This window comes from Acipenser ruthenus, chromosome 9, assembly GCF_902713425.1.
Source record: "Acipenser ruthenus chromosome 9, fAciRut3.2 maternal haplotype, whole genome shotgun sequence".
Taxonomy (NCBI): domain Eukaryota; kingdom Metazoa; phylum Chordata; class Actinopteri; order Acipenseriformes; family Acipenseridae; genus Acipenser; species Acipenser ruthenus.
This window is the reverse complement of record NC_081197.1, coordinates 23,394,539-23,414,629: the sequence shown is the minus strand read 5'-3', so window position 1 is coordinate 23,414,629 and position 20,091 is coordinate 23,394,539. Positions and strand designations below refer to the sequence as shown.

General features: G+C 43.0%; 1 protein-coding gene across 1 annotated transcript in view; it reads right to left on the bottom strand.

Moving 5' to 3' along the window:
* Positions 1-20,091, bottom strand: part of LOC117406160 (protocadherin-16-like) — a 198,061-nt gene that overhangs the window by 167,394 nt on the left and 10,576 nt on the right. The window contains exon 2 of the mRNA XM_034010038.3: positions 9,438-11,263. Coding sequence (XP_033865929.3) covers positions 9,438-11,243 — 1,806 coding nt within the window. The 5' untranslated portion in view covers positions 11,244-11,263. The remainder of the gene's footprint in view (positions 1-9,437; positions 11,264-20,091) is intronic.

Sequence of the window (20,091 nt, the reverse complement as noted above, 5' to 3'; positions counted from 1 at the left end):
AGGTAAGGACCGCGCACCGGCGACAAGGGGACCCAACGGTTCAACAGGGGCGACCGGAGCGTAGACCGTGGCACTGGAGGATGCAGCAGTGGGCAGAGATCTTCCCCTGGGAACCGGCGCAGTGATGTCCGATCACCCAGGGGAAGCGAAGCAGCGAACAGGGGGAGCAAAAGCGACGTCTGGCAGCAGCCCAGCGACGTCTGGGTGCTCGGGAAGAGCGGAGTAGGGAACCAGGGGAAAAGCTGTGGCCAGTGCTGCACACTCCTGGGCTCAAGGTCCAGCGCAGGAAGGTCCGGGCAGACCGGCCGGGTGTCCTGGAGCAAAGGGTGAGAGACTGGACGCAGCGGTGCCGGACTGGACCGTAGGGGCGGTGGTCGGGGCTGTGGTGGAGGTAAACTTTTCACCTCCCCTCTGGGCTCTGGAAGCGGCGGCTCCTCCCCTCTGGGCTCCGGAAGCGGCGGCTCCTCCCCTCTGGGCTCTGGAAGCGGCGGCTCCTCCCCTCTGGGCTCCGGAAGCGGCAGCTCCTCCTCCCTGGGTTCTGGCAGCGGCAGCTCCTCCCCCTCTGGCTCGGGAGGCTGCGGAGCTCCACTAGCCTGCTCCCATTTTTGGAGTAACAGCTCCAATTCGGTTGGCTCTCTTCTTTTCTGCGGTGCCAACCCCATCTCTCTCCCCCATCTCTCAAGTTGCTCCTTCTGAGCAACGGCATTTCTGGTGATCTGTTCGATCATTTGCAATAAATCCATCTTCTGGGTCTTAGGGGCGCCCACACTCTCTGCCACCATATGTGAAAAGGATTAGACCCACTCGTTCGGGTTCGTTGCCCCTTTAAGAACTTGACCCAGGAACACAGGAATGGATTTTTCAAGCGCTGACGCGCTATATTTTTAATAAACACAAAAATAACACAAACAAAATACAAAAGCAAAACAAACACCTAGCTCCTCTTGGAGCACTAACTCAACTTTCTGTAACACCCTGACTAACGCGGGACAGCTATGCTGTTTACCCGCCCTTCTCAAAACACACCGGTTTGAAACCGCACTTACTTTTTCGCTCTCTTTCTTTGGCTACCTGGAGACAGCGCACCTCTCTGCCTCCTTCCACTCTGCAGCCCTGAACAGACTGCCTGCTCACCTTTTAAACCCCGCACCTGGGCCTAATTTCCAATAACGCCCAGGTGCGGATGATAATTAAATAATAAAACAATTAGCAAACTAAATGAAACAATTAAACAAATAACAAAACAATAAAGCAACACAAAATCAAACCAGTGCATTCCCTCGCAGGGAGGTTTTAACCCCCTCCCTGCTGTTTCTCATAACCCGCTACGTTACAATATACATCATAAAAATCAAGTCATATACAGGGTGATTAGAAAGTAAGTTTACCACACAATACACCACATCACTGATGTGGTAAACTTACTTTCTATCTTCCACTGTTTCGGGTACGGGTGTGTATTGCTGTAATATGCATTATTATCTGTGAAGCATACTTCATCAACAGAATAAATTGGTTCCTTACAACCCCTTGTAACATCAACAAAGAAATAAATACCCTCATCTCATTCGCTGTATAAAGCATCAATTTTTTACTCAAATGCGTTCATCCATTTTTGACTGCTCATCTATGGATGGGCCAGTCTATCAAGTACATTTCTTAGGGACTGCTGCCATCTGCCAGCAAAAAACAAAACAGCATATATTCTGTTTATGAGATTTAGTGTAGCACGTCAAAAGATGTGTTAAGTGGAGTGCAGGATGCGTCCTATAGCCTGAACATAGCAGGTTCGAATCCAGGCTATGTCATTGCCGACCGTGACCGGGGGTTCCTAGGGGGCGGTGCACAATTGGCCGAGCGGGATTAGGTCGGCAGGGTTAATCCACAGTTCACTGCAAACCTGCAAGTCTGCTTTGGAGCCATTCAGATCTTTGTTGTCCTCCGGCACTATAGGTCTGGTGGCTTCGCTGTGGATTCGCAGTACGAAAATTGACGGTTTGGCAGGAACACGTTTCAGAGGACGTGTGTTTCAGCCTCAGTTTCCCGGGATAAAAATAATAATTGGACATTCCAAATTGGGGAGAAAACCGGGGTAAAAATCATTGGCAATGACTAAAAAAAAAGACGTGTTAAACTTTGCAGATGCACATTTAACTCCCTGCACGCTATTCTCACAGGAGTGACAAATTTGGAGATCGCGGGATAAGCAGCTGGGTGGTTAATAAGGAAAAGAAAAGAAAACAAAGCTAAACGTAAAAGTGTGCCACACAAGTGGTGAGCGCTAGTCCCACTAAAAGGAACGCCCCGCTCCAGGAACCTACTACACTATGCAAACCTTCTCTATACTGTTTCAGAACAACATCCTCTAAACTGAGCTACTTGTGACCTCCTGGAGTCACGGCAACTCCGGCCTCTTCAAATGGCCTTTTCAAACTGCCTCAGCTGCACAATGCCTTCACGAGCACCGTCTTGGAGTGGAAGGGTTTTGTGTAGTAGTTCTCTCCATGGAACAGACACTCTCCTCCTCGATGTCAACACAGCAAGCTTTGGCTCAGCGCCCGTCTGTATGGCTATAGCTGTGCAGTAGCCTCGAGATGTGGCGCACTTTTTGAGCTGTGCCCACCAGCCAACCAGGACCTCCTGATCAACACAGCACCGGGCAAGCCTACCTGCTCAATTAGTTGCCTAGCAACGCATCGTCTGTTGCACATCCCAGCTGTTTCCATAAAGGTACACATGCACCTAAGAACCAGCGACAGGGTACTACTCCCTGTCACACAAACTAAAACATGTTCTTCGACATGGCTGTATAAGACAACGCCTGACCTGAACATCTCCACCTCCACCTCTGCTGTGGTGGAAGTACTGTAGGAAGTATTACATCAGTACACACAGCATACCTTATTAAATATTGTTTTAAAACATAGAATTGGGTGAGACAGGGAGCTGAGAGGGCAGGGAAAGCAATATCAATACCCTCAGAGGTGCACTCAGCTCCCCAGCCCGACTCTCATCATCCGTCTGAAACTCATTCTACACTAGCTGAGGAGAATAAAATTAGCCAGCTGCTGTTTTCCCCAATTCAGTTTGCAACCTTTATGTATAACCAGCGAAAAAAAATCACACTTTCATTTAACTTTATCAGCAAGCATAGCTTAATCTCATTCCTAGGCTACATGGCCTCATTTAACTAATTTAGCTAAATTCAAGTTAATAAAACCACATTTCAAAAGCAATTTACTGCTTTTTGAGACTGAAAATATATTTTTCCCTGAAACCTTGTATGTACGCGCTTATGACAGGAATGTTATGCTTAGTGGTGGTCTACTTTATGTGAAATAGTGTGTAGCAAGGTCATAGTCTATGAGTGCAGGTCAGTGGATTTTGCTGCAGGGACTGTTTATAGAAAATTGATTTGCACTGGGACTCAAGATTACTGGTGGTAAAGAACCCCCCCCCCCCCCCCACACACACACACAGCACAGCATTTTTTAGAAAATTGTTTGACCTAAACATTTCACAGGCTGCAATTCTTAGTAATAATTATACATCAGTTTCACATTTGAAGTTTTCAATTCTGCCACACAAAATATATACCGTAGCTGATCTAATTTGGGTATGTATTTCAGAGCAAACATGGAGTATCTGGGGAGGGATTTCGATTAGTCTTTCATCACTGTGAGAAGACAGGATAAAGAGGTACAACTGGTCTCTCATGACAGGGAAAAGGCAGAATAAAATCTGTGATTGGCCTCTTAGGAGACAATGCGATAAAGTGATTGAAAAGGACAAAAAGTAAATTGAGGGCCACAGACTGAACAGATTGTAGTTTCTCAGGCCCTGTATAGATCATGAACTTGGCTGAAGTCCTCTCAAAGCAAATGCAGGCTCATTAGGGAAAGCACTGTTAAAAGTGCTTGTGTCTGAGGCCTCAGCAACCTTATTCAAAGCTAGGCTGATAGTGGCTAATGGGTGAGTCGAATTCACAGCTTTCTATACTGCTCTAACTACAGGGTAGCCAACATCCCTGATAATTATAAATATAATGAATGAATAATTTTGTTTCCTTTTAATAGTGAGAAGACCATCAATCCGGCCAGATCAAGCTCCCTAACCTATCAAAAGGGGGTCTGTGTCAGTCAGCCTGCAAGGGACCTGCTCTCGTGTTACAGGAAAGGCTCCAGGCAGCTTCCTCCAGCACAAACACCCAGCGCACCTCCAGATGTGCGGCCAGCCTCAATAATATTAAACATAATGAGTCTTTCCTTGAGGATTCCGAAAAAATATGACCTCACGGCCCAGACAAGGCAGTTTTCCGACAGCCAGCACCAGCATGATAATATTAATTAGATGGACAGGCAGACCTATTAACACCACCTGTTTGGGATGGCAGCATTAGTGAGAGTTTTAGATTAGATTAAAGGAAGGCTAACCAAAACATTATAAAATAAGCCCTGTACCCATCTCACTATCACACATCACTGTACAACTCTCACTTACACTGGGATTCAAAAAATGTTGGGATGCCAACCTACACTCTTCAAAATCAGCTATAGAACCAAGCAGCTAGTAGGGTCTAACATGGTTATATCTAAAATATTTGAATTCTACTAGAAATAGATAATACAGGGGGGGGGGGGGGGGGGGGTCACACTTTACCTAAACCAGTACCTTATAAAAGTTTACCCTGGTAAATGTACACAGTATTTTTGCAGTTTTCCCATGCTTTTATCATGGTTATACTTTGCATTTACCATAGTTTACCATGATTACATCTCTGGGATTTAGAATGATTGCATATGCTTTATCATTATTATTATTATTATTTATTTCTTAGCAGACGCCCTTATCCAGGGCGACTTACAATTGTTACAAGATATCACATTATTTTTACATACAATTACCCATTTATACAGTTGGGTTTTTACTGGAGCAATTTAGGTAAAGTACCTTGCTCAAGGGTACAGCAGCAGTGTCCCATACTAGGGATTGAACCCACAACCCTCCGGTCAAGAGTCCAGAGCCCTAACCACTACGCCACACTGCTGCTTTCACTATGCTTAAATATACTTTGCTATGCTTTTACTGTAGGAAAGTTTTATATGGGGTGGTTCCCAACATTTTCCAAGATGGGCACCACCATGGTTTTGAAGGAATTTTAGTGGAGCAACACCAGTATAGGACCAAAGACATACACACATAGCTTTATGTTACAAACTATTCTACAAGTACCAGTACTTTAGGTACTGTTGTTAAGACAAAATTGTTTTCTGTTCTGTGTATTTGCAGGTAATGTAGGCTGACGTTTTCTGCTTTGTGTTCAGGTTTGTTTAATAAAGTCTGAAGTCGGATCAGTTAAGAGGGCAGAGTGGGGCAGCCCTAAGGACGGAGAAGGAAGGAAACCCTCTCATTCCTCTCTGGGACTGACAGAGTTTAATTCCCCTGTCAGGAGCAGTGAGCCGGCTTCTCCCTTTACTCCCGGTGCCAGTCTGCAATCCACCAGACAGACAGACGATTCTTATTCCACAACCCTCTCCTTCCTCATCAGGAACAACTTCACATACTGGCTTAGAAGTTATAGAATTTTCACGCTGCCATATGCAGAAGTTCAAACTGTGCGTGCACCAGTTTTGAAAACCTAAATGCATACCACAGTATCTGAGTGTCTGTAACAGTATTCTGTCGCACTATTTTAAATAACAACTAAACAAAAAAATAACTAAAAGCTTAAAAGGTGTGTTTGGCGGTGCTCCAATATTGAGAATTATCGTTGGTGTTTAGGGGAGTTGTGAAGCCATGTTTCTGTGTAAGCAGTGGCTCGGCCTGAAACCACGGTATTCAAAAGTATATACAGTGCCTTGCAGAAGTATTCAGACCCCTGACCAATTCTCTCATATTACTGAATTACAAATGGTACATTGAAATTTCGTTCTGTTTGATATTTTATTTTAAAACACTGAAACTCAAAATCAATTATTGTAAGGTGACATTGGTTTTATGTTGGGAAATATTTTTAAGAATAATAAAAAACTGAAATATCTTGCTTGCATAAGTATTCAACCCCCACACATTAATATTTGGTAGAGCCACCTTTCGCTGCAATAACAGCTTTAAGTCTGTTGGGGTAAGTATGTACCAGCTTTGCACACAGTGTCGGAGTGATTTTGGCCCATTCTTCTTGGCAGATTTTTCTCCAGGTTGTTCAGGTTGGTTGGACGACGCTTGTGGACCGGAATTTTCAAATAGTGCCACAGATTCTCAATGGGATTGAGATCAGGACTTTGACTGGGCCACTGTAGGACATTCACCTTTTTGTTCTTCAGCCACTCCAATGTTGCTTTGGCCTTGTGCTTGGGATCATTGTCCTGCTGAAAGGTGAATTTCCTCCCAAGCTTCAGTTTTTTAGCGGACTGAAGCAGGTTCTCTTGCAGTATTTCCCTGTATTTTGCTCCATCCATTCTTCCTTCAATTTTAACAAGATGCCCAGTCCCTGCTGATGAGAAGCATTCCCACAGCATGATGCTGCCACCAGCATACTTCACTGTAGGGATGGTGTGTCTTGAGGCATGGGCAGTGTTAGGTTTGCGCCACACATAGCGCTTTGAGTTTTGGCCAAAAAGCTCTATTTTGGTCTCATCTGACCACAAAACCTTTTCCCACATCGCAGCTTGGTCACTCTCATGCTTTCTGGCAAACTCCAGACTTTCAGATGGTACTTTTTGAGTAATGGCTTCTTTCTTGCCACCCTCCCATACAGGCCAGTGTTATGCAGAGCTCTTGATATGGTTGACTGGTTCACCATTACTCCATTCCCAGCCACTGAACTCTGTAGCTCCTTCAAAGTGATTGTTGGCCTCTCTGTGGCTTCCCTCACAAGTCTCCTTCTGGTTTGAGCGCTGAGTTTTGAGGGACGGCCTTTTCTTGGCAGTGCCTGGGTGGTGTGATGCAGCTTCCACTTCCTGATTATTGATCCAACTGTGCTCACTGGGATATCCAAACACTTGCTATATTATTTTGTACCCTTTCCCTAATCTATACATTTGTATTACTTTATCTCTAACTTCTGTAGAATGCTCTTTGGTCTTCATTTTCCTTCAGATTCACAGCCTGACCAATGATCCTTCAACAGTGGGGTTTTTATCCAGAAAATGTGACATCAACTTTAATGGTTCACAGGTGGAGGCCAATGGTAAGGTAATTGTGTCCTCATTAGGACAATTTCTTTCATCGGTGTAAACTGGGAGCTTCCACAGCACAGGGGTTGAATACTTATGCAAGCAAGATATTTCAGTTTTTTATTTTTCTTAAAAATATTTCCCAACATAAAACCAATGTCACCTTACAATAATTGATTTTGAGTTTCAGTGTTTTAAAATAAAATATCAAACAGAACGAAATTTCAATGTACCATTTGTAATTCAGTAATATGAGAGAATTGGTCAGGGGTCTGAATACTTTTGCAAGGCACTGTATATATACTGTATATTGTTTTGTGCAATTGTTTGTTTTGGCCCTTGTGCCTATTTATTTGTTTTGTCTATTATTTATTATTAAACATTCGCAAAAACACTTTAAACTTGCAGCTTCTGTCTCTGGGTCCCCTTCCTGATTTCCACCAGCTTGGGCTATGACGCTATCCTTACCACACGTGGTGTCGGTGGGATAGCGCCCCTAGAGACAGAGGAACTGCAGTTTTACGAAAAAATAAGATGGAAAAGGAAAGTCTGGAGGAGCTGCAGCGCCGGTTGGAGGCAGAATGGGCTCCTTTCTGTAAGGAGTGTGGGGATTTTGGGCACAGCTTCGAGGCATGCCCATGGGTTGACCCCCTCTTCAGAGAGGACTTCAGGAGGTCCAAGGTGGAGCTTGGGCACTATACAGTGTGCTGCCCCCTTCAGGATAAAGAGGAGGGGCCAGCATGGTCACTGCCGGAGTGCCCCATGCTGCTGCCAGCATTTCCGCTGCCAGTGTTGCCACCATCAAAAACACCTATGTTTTGACGGGGAGGAATTTAACCCCCTCCCTGCCAAAGCAATATTCCCCACACACACCTGTGCACCGGCGGGGCTTTCACCCTGCCACACTGCCACAAGGAGCCACAGGGCCAAGTTACTTTCTGCCAAGCCTTCTTACCCTGTTAGCATTGCTGGCTTTTACTGAGGAAACTCAGTAACGATGAAAGATGTGTTCATTTATCTCACTTTCTCTCAACTCGTTTTGGACAATTTCCCCACTGAACAAGCCCACTTCTGAGATCATAATTGCTTTTGGATAAAAAACTGCATTTCATTCTTTCTTTCTTTCTATGTGTCTATCTGTCACTATTTATGAACTTCACATATTTGGATCACACAAACACAGGTGAACTCTGCAGGTAATTACTACTGTACATCATTCCCATATACCATGGCCATGTAACAACAACAGAATAGCAATTCGGTCTCCAGGATTTAATATAGGTAATCCTTTCTGACATTTTGGAAATACCATTACTGTGAGTAAAAACTGTAATATGACTGTCATGTAGCCATTTTAAATAGGGGCTCAAGGCCACCAAACAAATTCCACAAGGATGTATATTATACCTACATTCTTTAGAATGTGTGAAACAAATAGTCCCAGAGATGCCAGCAGAAACATGTGTGATTCATATAAACATTCCTCATGGGAATTCTTAATAATGTATGGTTGGGGTTTGGTCTCCTCAGCTGTTCTTTAATTTAGCCCCATCCATTAAACATTGTTTCTATTCAAATACCAGCAGAAGAAGTAAAGTGTCAACATAGATTCACCTTTACATGAGCTAACAATAAGAAGAACAGACTTTGGATGGAACCAATTTTAGTCAACAATGAATTAAAAAGGATTGCAATTTTACTCCCTGGTCATTCAACAAATTTGTAAGCTCTCAGTTTCCATGGCAATCTTTTACAGAGGTGAACTAGAGGACAGTCAATAGCAGACAACTCTCTTTAATTCTCAGAGAGCAGGTGAATTCTCAGTTAGCACTATTAACAAATGCTTCACAAATGCTCAACAAACTTCACTAAAAAGGTCAAATTACAATCAAATTACTCACATTTTGCTTTCAGGATTTTCCAGAATAACATACCTATTTTTTACATAGAAGAATATAAATTATATATCAAACTCCTTTAGTTAAGTTCCACGGAAGAAGCAATTATGTCAATAGCATAAATCCCACCACGTCTGTAAATCTGTATCAAGAAAAAAAAGATCACTGCGATCTACACCCCTGTATTACTAAGGTAATGTAAGTTACTTATGTGCATACCTTCTGGTGCACTTTTGACACTGTCCAAGTTTCAGCACAATTGGATAAGCAGTTCTTCAGATATGTGTACAAAATATAATAGTGCCTTTGTGTATGAAAGCAATATTAAAAAAAAAAAACATGACATTGGTAGACAAGTTCCTACCTGAAGAAAGCAAGTTCCAGCTGCTGTGTTTTCCTTGATTGAGACGTTGTAGAAGTTACTATCGAAAACAGGCTCATTGTCATTTATATCCTGCAAGACTACGTTGACCACAGCTGTGGAAGACAGAGCAGGTCGGCCTCCATCTGTGGCCACCACAGTGATTCTTGGCTTGGGGTCTGTCTCGTAATCCAGCTCTGTTGCAGTGGTGATGATCCCGGTAACTGGGTCGATTGTAAACCAATCAGAATGTGTCCCACGGTCCTGGAGGATGCTATATTTGACGTCCCCATTGGGACCTTGGTCTTTATCCCTGGCTGTCACCTGAAGGACAAAACTGCCAGGGTAGACCACCTCAGGGATAGTTTGCTTGTATACCTGCTGGTCAAAAAGAGGGGGGTTGTCATTGACATCAGTGACCTGAATTGTAAATGAGGACTCTGCCCTCAATGGAGGAGTCCCTGAGTCAGTGGCCATCACACTCAGTTCATAGGAATCTCTTTCTTCCCTGTCTAAAATCTTGTCAACACAAATGAGGTAGATGATGTTATCCTTAGTGGTTAGACCAAACTTGCCATCTCCCCCTTCCAAAGAGACATTTACATTTGCGTACTCGCTATAATCTGGGTCAGATACAGAAATTCGTGCAACATACTGGCCTGGTTGGGCTCCCTCAGAGATCTGTGGGGACCCATCCTCACTGAGGAAAATGATGGTCATGGTAGGCTGGTTATCATTGTAATCACGCACATGGATGGACACAAAAGCATTGGTGATCTCTGGTTGGCTGGCATTGTCCCGAGCTTGGACCACCAGCTCATGGACTTTTCTCATCTCATAGTCAAGGGGCTTGCTGAGGGTTATTATGCCTGTGTGTGGGTCAATAAGAAAGTATCGCTCAGGGTCACTCTGCCTTCTGTTAATCTCATAGATGACTAGTCCATTGTCTCCCTCATCAGCATCTGAGGCAAACACCTGCAGGATGGTGCTACCAGGCTTCATGTTTTCAGAGATCAGGGTGTGATAGCGGCTCTGATTAAAGACAGGGGCATTGTCATTAATATCTTGGACCAAGACATCCAGAATCATATGCCCGGTCTTCCTTGGAGAGCCACCATCAAAAGCTTCCAAGTACAAGGAATATGAAGATACCTGCTCTCGATCCAGGATGCCATTTACCACAAGATCCAAGTACAAGACTTCATTGGAGCCTCTCTTGGTCTGAAGTCGGAAAGCTTGTCCCATGTTGCCATTTTTTACTAGGTAACCCTGTGTACTGAGCTGGCCTTTATCAGCATCAGATGCTGGTTCTAAGGAAAACCTAGTCCCTATTGCTGTTTGTTCTGGGATCTTGAAAGTGGCCCTGCTCTTGGGAAAGCTGGGTGCATGGTCATTGATGTCATTGACCACAATTGTTACCTCCACTGTCACCCCCTGCATGGTGACAGCAATAAAGTTGTAGCGGTCCCTGGTCTCCCGGTCCAGGACTTTGGCTGTCTTAATAATGCCGGTAGTTTCGTCAATGTGCAAGTCGCTGCCAACCCCTGTACTTTCCAAGTCTGTGATGAAGTACAAGGAGGCAGTGGTTCCAGGGGGGAGCCCAGCACTGATGTCCCCCACGATGGTGCCAGCTGGCTGCTCCTCATCCAGCTGTAGGTCCAGGGTTCCCAACACAGTGGATGAGTGACCGGTTATAAGTCTGAAGGCCACGTAGAGGAGAAGCAGCACCCGTTTGTTCCAGGTCTCTCGTCTGTTCAGTCGTTCCATTGCAAGCTCTCCCAATCCGATAAGTGGAGAACCAATCCTCATGTAGGCAGGTTGCCTTAATCCTGAAAGAAATAGACATGGAACACATGTATTATTGTTTTTATTAGTAGTAGTAGTCGTAGTAGCCGTAGTAGTAGTCATACTAGTACTAGTAGTATTACAGTTCAAAGGACAAGTACCTTCAAATTACATTTTCAAATATAATGTTTTACTATCCCCTTGCCTTTTAGCTTGTTTGCAATTATTCTGAGTTCTTGTTATTCTGTGCCTTGACTTGGTTCATCAGTTCTAGTTGCCAGATATCATAAACATCTGTAACCCGGGCTAGATTGGCATCTATAAATGGTCTTTATAGAAATTAGAGTCAGTGCCATGTAGTAAAGGATCACTCTCTCCTAACTATGACTCGACTCAACTTCAATGCACCTAAGAAAACTGTATACCCTTTAAATTTGCATCATATTTTTTGTATCTGTTTATTATGCCACAATGTGTGTTCATAATCATTATGTATTGCTGTTTTTGCACTCACTCAAATATATTTACATTTAGGGTAAGCATGAGTCATTTCTGTAATAACGAGAGAGAATGGCTACAAGGAGTGTGCACCGTTCATTCAGTCCCCCATTGTAAGATACACATATTTTACATATAGGCAATCTGTCTGCCGTCCCACAGCTCAATTATGAAGGACGTTCTGTTTCCCAAGGACAAACTTCTAAAGACGTAGCCACTTGTCACAACCCTAACACACTAACCCTATTGCCCTTTAGTATACAATATATCATTCACACACAACATTTGCATACATTTCTTACAAATACCTAATTCATCAATCTTACATTCCTTTGAAGCAACCAGTAACCACATGCCCCCCATGACTTGAGGCTGGACTTGTCTTACTTTTCCAAATCACTGTGCGCATGCAGTTCAGTCCCTACATTTGCTTCTAATTAAGTAGAGGCAGTTCCAATATTTTGACAGTCTAGGCTTATATACTGAGTTTAATATACCCAAAGGTACCTGTTTTGTGAACCTAGCTGTTACATTAAAACTCTGGAATGTGCCAGAATGTTAACTTTTAATTTGAGCCTTTAGTCTGGTAGAGCAGTCATTTTATAAAGCTGTTTATGATATTACATGTTCCACACATCACAACACCCTGGGGTGCCAGCAGACAGAATGTGTCATGATCATCAAAAATCATGATACCAAAACAATACTATAGATGGAGCAAGTCCTGTTCATTCTGAAACAGCAGTGTCCCAAAACACCCTGCTGGAGTGCATGCAGTTAGCATAGGTTATCCCTGAAAATCCCTTGATATCCATGCAAGAATGTCTCCAAAGCACACAGAATGACCATACCCTGTTGGCTCAAAGACTAGTTATGCTCTTCTTATTGTCCCATAAACGCCCTGAACCGACGCAAATGACCAGACTGCATCCAACACTGCAACATAATAGCCAAAACTACTGACCAGAAACAAAAATCTATTTGCTAAAAGAAAAAACTAACAAAGAAGGAATCAAGCCCAAATGGAGCAAAAGAGGGCCCCTCCCACTTGGGGGGAAGCGGTTTTGAGAGCAATCCCACAAGCATCTCGGCTCGAGTCTTTGCGAGTGTCAATGCAATGAGTCATAGCTACTAAAGTCTTTGAAATGTATTTATGGGCCTCAACAGGAGGGAGTAATTAATGGCTTACAAGCTACCGCTGAGCCCAGAATATAAGGCAGTTTCAGATTTTTCCATGGTACAAGGGGCAGTTAAAAGCTTAGATTTTTATTGACACCAGAATCCCACTCCACTCTCTGTTAGCCTGACACAGGTACAGAGGAAGTGCATTGAGGGACACATTGCCAAGTGTCTGATTGCTAAGCAGCTTGCACACTTAAATATGGGTCGGTAACTAGGCCTCTAGTTCTAGACTCGCTTTGGATAGAATTGGAGCAATTTGGACTTACCCAGCACAGTGTATTAACTACACTAGACTGGAACCCAGGACACTAACATGTTCTGTAGAAGCTTTGGATAACATGCAGCTTTTTCATATAGTATCACTAAGTATTGTTTGTCATAGTCATGTACACTATTAGGTTTTAAAAAATCAAAGTTATTTTTGTATCTAACACTATAAACTGAATACAAGAACTGCTAAAGGATTTGTCCGATTTGCCTCTTGGGCAGCAAGCAGTTCTGTATATTGGCATACATTTTGTAGATATAGGAATTTAATTTGTTCAGGAATTATGCATCATTATTCAACAAACACCACTGTGTTCTCCAAGCAGATTCCCTTTTCAAATCTAAATAGTTTACTGACTAGCTTACTAACTTATTAACAAATGCTGCTCATAAACCCTATTTCAAAGATCCATACATTTTTATCATGGATTTTTCATTTTTACTATCTTCAGGTAGGTAATCAAAAAGTCTAAAAAAATATGCTGTGAAAAAATGTCTAAAAGCAAACCTAGTAGGCTAATACTGGTAGCCTGGTTTAATAATCTTTACCCCAATGCAAAATGTACACTATACTGAAAATCTAAAAAAAGGTTACTAAACTTGAATATAGAAGCTTTTAAATTCTGAATTATTCATTTTACCTACTGACTTCTTACAAATAAATATGTGTATGTACATAGTATACTTTAGCTTACTTTTGTAACGGTTCTGAAAAATGATACAAACTTTGCACTGAAAAAAATGCATTTCAAATAGAGTACAATTCCTCGTACAATTCCTCTCAAAGAAAAACCTTTCCTTAAAATTCTTGTAAATATCAGAACATTCCACACTTAATTAAACTAAACTCTATGGTGAGAAGCAGTTTTGAGTATTAAAATATAGTATTATATATATCAATAGCAGTCCAACACAAGCTCCTCCTAGTGGCACAAAAGCAAATTGTATGTGTGCACTGTATAAGAACACTGATCACTGAGGCATTCATGATAGACTGTAGAAGAAATGTCATTGGTACCCAGCTACTTATAGTGCGTTTACACTTAAGCCAGGGACACACTGCCCAATGCGATCAATAACGACGTGATTTTTCACTCGCATTGGGCAGTGTGTTGTGCTTTGTGATGCGATTTTACAGGATCGGCCAATCGATTTCAAGCGGCTCGCAAAGTTTAAACATGTTATTTTGTCTCATCGGGCAGTGTGTCACATCCACTCGCAAGTCTCAAAGCCAGCAACCAATGAGTTCACCGTGTTCAGTCACATGACTGGAGACAGACACGTATGTATTGTCTCTCTATTAATACACACACACACACACACACACACAAGGTATTCCATTGGTTTGTATATGATATACAATGACTGTACTATGATGTTAACTATTAGACTAAATATTTACAGAATACAGAACTTAAAAATGGGTGCTATAAACATGATTTATTTATTATTAATAGCGTTTTAATTAAATTATACCAAATAACGTTTTTATTTACAATGAAGGGAAAACATAATACATGTTTTCATTCTAAGCATTTGTTCGACACAGTATGTTCCTTACATTGTAAATAAAAATGTGACTAGGTGTAATTTAATTAAAACACTATTAATATTAAGAACATAAGAACATAAGAAAGTTTACAAACGAGAGGAGGCCATTCAGCCCATCTTGCTCGTTTGGTTGTTAGTAGCTTATTGATCCCAGAATCTCATCAAGCAGCTTCTTGAAGGATCCCAGGGTGTCAGCTTCAACAACATTACTGAATAGTTGGTTCCAGACCCTCACAATTCTCTGTGTAAAAAAGTGCCTCCTATTTTCTGTTCTGAATGCCCCTTTATCTAATCTCCATTTGTGACCCCTGGTCCTTGTTTCTTTTTGAATCATGGTTATAACAGCATTTTCTAAGTATTGTGTAAATATTTCGTCTAATAGTTAAAAATTACAGTGCTAATGGGGCTGTCAGGGCTTGTTTTCAAAAGATATCGGCACAGACATTATATACAAATCAATGGAATACCTTGTGTGTGTATGTATGTATGTTTGTATGTATGTATGTATGTATGAATGTATGTATGTTATGTGTGTGTGTGTATTAATAGAGAGAGAGAATATATGCATGTCTCCAGTCATGTGGGTTTCACGATCACACCGCCTTGTAGATAGTATTGTCATTGACTTGCCCCATTGCCATTACTTTATGCATCCAGGGCAGGTCAAATATCAGGATAACATCACAAATTGTGCGTCCCTTCCTGTGATTTCAATCGGGTGTGATGCCCGCTCTCAGGGTCGACGCGACCTCCGCCAGAGAGATGCAACGATCGCATCAGCCAGTGTGTCCACGGCTTTAAAAGCGTGCTTAGGGTCGATTAGATTAAAAGAACCTTATCATTTGAGCCGCCAGTTTACACTTAAGCAGTGCTCCAAACCGGCTCTGAGCCCGTATTGTGAACACACATTGCCCCCGCAAAAATTTGATGTTAAAAATAAAAAATCTGAATACTGTTAAACATGGTACAACAGTTTTAGAAATCAACAGTATAAAAGAAAATTACTGTATTCCTTTGAATTTAAGACACTTTTTAAACAATTTTTTCTTCTCAGAAATGGCCTCCATCTTAAATTTGAGTATAATGATGCGTGTATTAAAATCGACAATAAAAGACGCGACTGCCCGAGTACACAAACAGCAACGTGACTTTGCTGAGAAAAGACGAACAAAAACGCCACCGCCCGATCTCGAATCATCCAGAACCAGGCCATGAAGTTAAGGTCCTGAAGGACAAGGCAATGTTGCCTTAGTTGAGCGTGAAGATTCAGGGGCACCAAGGCAGTTCTAGGGGGCAAAAAGGCAAAACATAAATCCAACCCAAGGGCACCAAGGTGATTTCATACTCATTTATAAAACAACAAACTTTCATACTGAAAAAAACAAAGGATAATATGGCAAAAAATTAATATTCAGGGTATTTTTACTAAACTTGGTCACACACCACTGACTAATACATAGATTAGACTAGAGCAGGGCTGTCCAAACTACGGCCCGCAAGCTGTCTTCATCCGGCCCCCAGCGCAATGCAATCTTACCATTAAAAGTGGCACTCTCCTATACATAAAACCATGATTTCCATTACACGAGAGTAGATGTTAAAACATGTCATGTTTTGAACTCGGCTCTCGCCAAGATAAGCACCAACTAAGACATAGCTTTATAGTAAACTAATGTGATCCATAGGTGTCTCCATCCATTTGCTCTTCCTTCCATATGATGATGTAGATATCTTTCTGTCTGGTGTTGTTGGCTAAAGTGTAATGCTGTCTCCAGGGATCAGCTTATTGCCTCCCTAGCGCATCAGCACACACAACGGCTGCGATGCTGGCTCCGGGGATCAACCACAGTGTGGCCTCCCCAGCGCATCAGCATGACAACCGTCTGGATTGAGCTAAGTAGGGTACATCTCTGGGGACTTCAACTGGGCACCTTCCATCCTCTGTGTTTCGACGACTAGCCAACGACACCTCAAGAGGGCTCGATGGTGATTCTGGCGTCCCAGCATCACCCCCCTCTGTCCCCCACTCAACTCAGCCCAGCTTACTTACCCGTACATCAGCGTTTCTTTCTTTCTATTGTGCTTGAGATCCCCAACCAGAATCTTTCCATCTCAACCACAGCCAGTTGCTGCTCCTCTCTGCTGCTTCAGATAAGTTCTTCACTGTGCGACGCAACTCTTGGCCACTGAATCCGACGTCTCTGAGAAACCGGGTTGTAGAGTGTGCCACAAATCCTCGACAACCCACCTCCACTGGGTAAACCCGGACTCTCCATCCTCGCTGTTCCGCTTCAGTGGCTAGTTGAGCATACTGCAGTTTCTTCCTCTCATATGCCTCATCTACAGCATCCTCCCATGGCACTGTTAACTCTACCAGGTGAACAAGGCATGCTGATCTGGACCACAAGACAATATCTGGTCGAAGGTTAGTGGTGGCAATCTCAGGTGGAAAAATAAGCCATTGACCAACATCTGCCAGCATTTTCCAGTCTCTAGCAGAGGAATGTTGTTTATTGTGTGTAATATTTTGATGGAACAGGTGGCAACTTATTGGTCATGTTACGCTTGTCTTCCAATGCTAAGGCCAAACATCGCAGCACCTGGTCATGGCGCCAAGTAAACCGTCCTTGGCTAAGAGCCACCTTACATCCTGTCAAAATGTGCCTTAATGTTGCAGGTGATGAACACAAAGGACATGAGGGATCCTCTCCTACCCAGAGGTTTAGGTTCTGTGGTGATGGGAGAACATCATATGTTGACCTGATGAGGAAACTGATTCTGCTCTGTTCCATTAACCATAGGTCTTGAAAGCCAATCTTGCGTTGTTCCACACTCTCCCATCTCATCCATTCTCTACCTTTACGCACCTCATCCTCTCCTCTTGCTTTTGCACCTCGTTGACTACCATCTTCCTCCGTTGAGCTGGGGCTGCCTTGTGCCATGTAGGAGGAGCTGAACTGAGACCAAGACCCCCTCTTCCATGCTGAACTTGCCCCATGAGATCACCAATTCGAAGGGCAGCCTTTGCATCCTCCACAGCTTTCTTTGCCGCCCACTTTCTTCCAGTTTTCAACACAGGTGCTGCCTCCCTTACGCATTTGTCGCGTGACTCTACTAATGTCATTTCCAGTCTGACCTTGGCGCACTTAAACTCCTCGGTTAGAGCGGAGACTGGTAGCTGCAGTATTCCTTTACCATAAAGTCCCACTCTGCTGAGGCAGCGTGGAACTCCCAACCATTTCCTGATGTATGAACTGATTAAAGCTTCCAGCTTCTCTACTGTTGTCAAAGAAACCTCGTCCACAGTCAGTGGCCACAGCAACCTCGGCAGTAGACCAAACTGAAAGCACCAGAGTTTTAGTTTGCCTGGTAAAGCGCTGCTGTTTGCTCTTCAACCCTTCCACTGCTTGTTGTCTAACTTCTCCCACACGAACTGTGTCCTTTAGATCCCCGTCGTACCATCTCCCAATACTCTTCACTGGCCTCTCAGACACTGTTGGTATTGCCTCACCATTAATGAAGAACATTTTATCTACTACTTTACCTTTAATTATAGAGATGCTCCTTGATTTAGTGGGCTTGAATTGCATTCGAGCCCATTCAATGTTATTGGTTAATTTGCCCAATAACCGATTAGTGCAGGCTACTGTTGTAGTCATGGTTGTCATGTCATCCATGTATGCTCAAATTGGTGATTGTCTTTCACCAAATTTGTTATTGTCATCGGTACACTGAAAAAAAAAATCAAATGCTGCCCAAAGAAGTTCATGTGGCACTGAACCATATGCATTAGCCAAATCCAGGAATGTCACATGGAGCTCTTCCTGTCCTTTTTAGCTGATCGAATTTGTTGCCAGATCACATTGATGTGTTCTAAGCATCCTGGGAAACCTGGAATGTCCGCTTTTTGTATTGAAGTGTTAATGAAGAAGTTCTTTAATAGGTAAGCCGACAATCTCTGAGCAATAATGCTGAAGAAAATCTTGCCTTCTACGTTTAATAGGGAAATAGGGCGAAACTGACTGATGCTTGTAGAATCTTTTTCTTTAGGTATAAAAACTCCACCTGCTTGGCGCCATACTCTTGGTACAACCTGTTTTTCCCATGCCACTTTCATCAATTTCCACAGGATTCGTAGAACTCCTGAAGCACTCTTGTACACTCTGTACGGAACTCCATTAGGCCCTGGAGATGATGAAGCCCTTGCTTTTTGCACAGCTCGCTCTACTTCTTTCCACTTAGGTGCACAGTCCTCCATTTGGTATTCTGGTGGATTGATAGGTGGGATGTCTGAAGGAATTGACATAGGCTCCTGCCTTTTTGAATTTTTATGTGTTTCCTCTAAATATCTCTCCAGCTCAAACTTAGATGCTTTTAGTGTGCCATTCTTCTCACTGGTGAATAACTTCTTTACAAATTTGAAAGGGTCTTTATAAAAGTTAGTTCTTGCATGCTTCTTCTTTTTGTAGCGTTTCCGTAGGCGCTCAGCTCTGCGCAATGTTGCAAGCCTATCTTTTATGACCCTTTGTAAGAGATTGAGTCCCTCCTTCTGACTTTGTTCTGCTCTTCTCCATTGCTTCCTCAGCTGTCTCCTTTCTCTAACTAAGCGTTCAATCTCCTGCTGCCGTCTAGACTTTCCAGGAATAGTTTGTACTTTTTCCTTCCTTTTTTCAACTCCAAACCTCTCGCTTCCATATGCGTAGATGATGTCCCCAAATTTATCCAGCTTCTTTTCAACTGTTCCACTTAACCTTTCCAAGGCAAAGCAGAGATCTGTGTTTACTGTGTCCCATGCAGTTTTCTCACAAGCTCTTGGCCATTTAACTCCAGGCTTGTGCCCGTTGAGGTTCTTTTCTCTCTTATGCTGGTTTGTCTGACCGGGTTCACAAGGATCATTAGGTTCATCACTAACTGTATCCATGCAAGTCCTTCTCACGTCTGTGACAGGGGTGCTGATATCCTGAGAACTGTGGTTTGCTTCCTGTCGCTGGATTTCATTCGACTGACTTCGTAAGAAGTACTGATCAATGTGAGGCCCTTGTCCCTTCTCCCTCAAGCATTTCATTCTCCCTTGATGAATCTTCAAACCCCTGACCATTGTCGCCTTGCTCCAGCCGCAGACACAAACCTGGAGTTCCATGTCTTTGCTAACTGCAGATCTTGAACTATTGAGCGATCGTAGGAGACAGCTTAATAGGAGGCATAATAGGAATTAACAGACAAAAAAGAAAATAAATTAAAACTGAAGGAAAAATAATCGCAAAGTAGTTCCCCTCAGAACAAGTTTCACAATCATCCATGGTGTCAGCAAGGGGGTCCGATCTGTTCAAAGCAGTTTCAGCTGTTTGATTTGCCTTGGTTTGGTGCTTCTTTC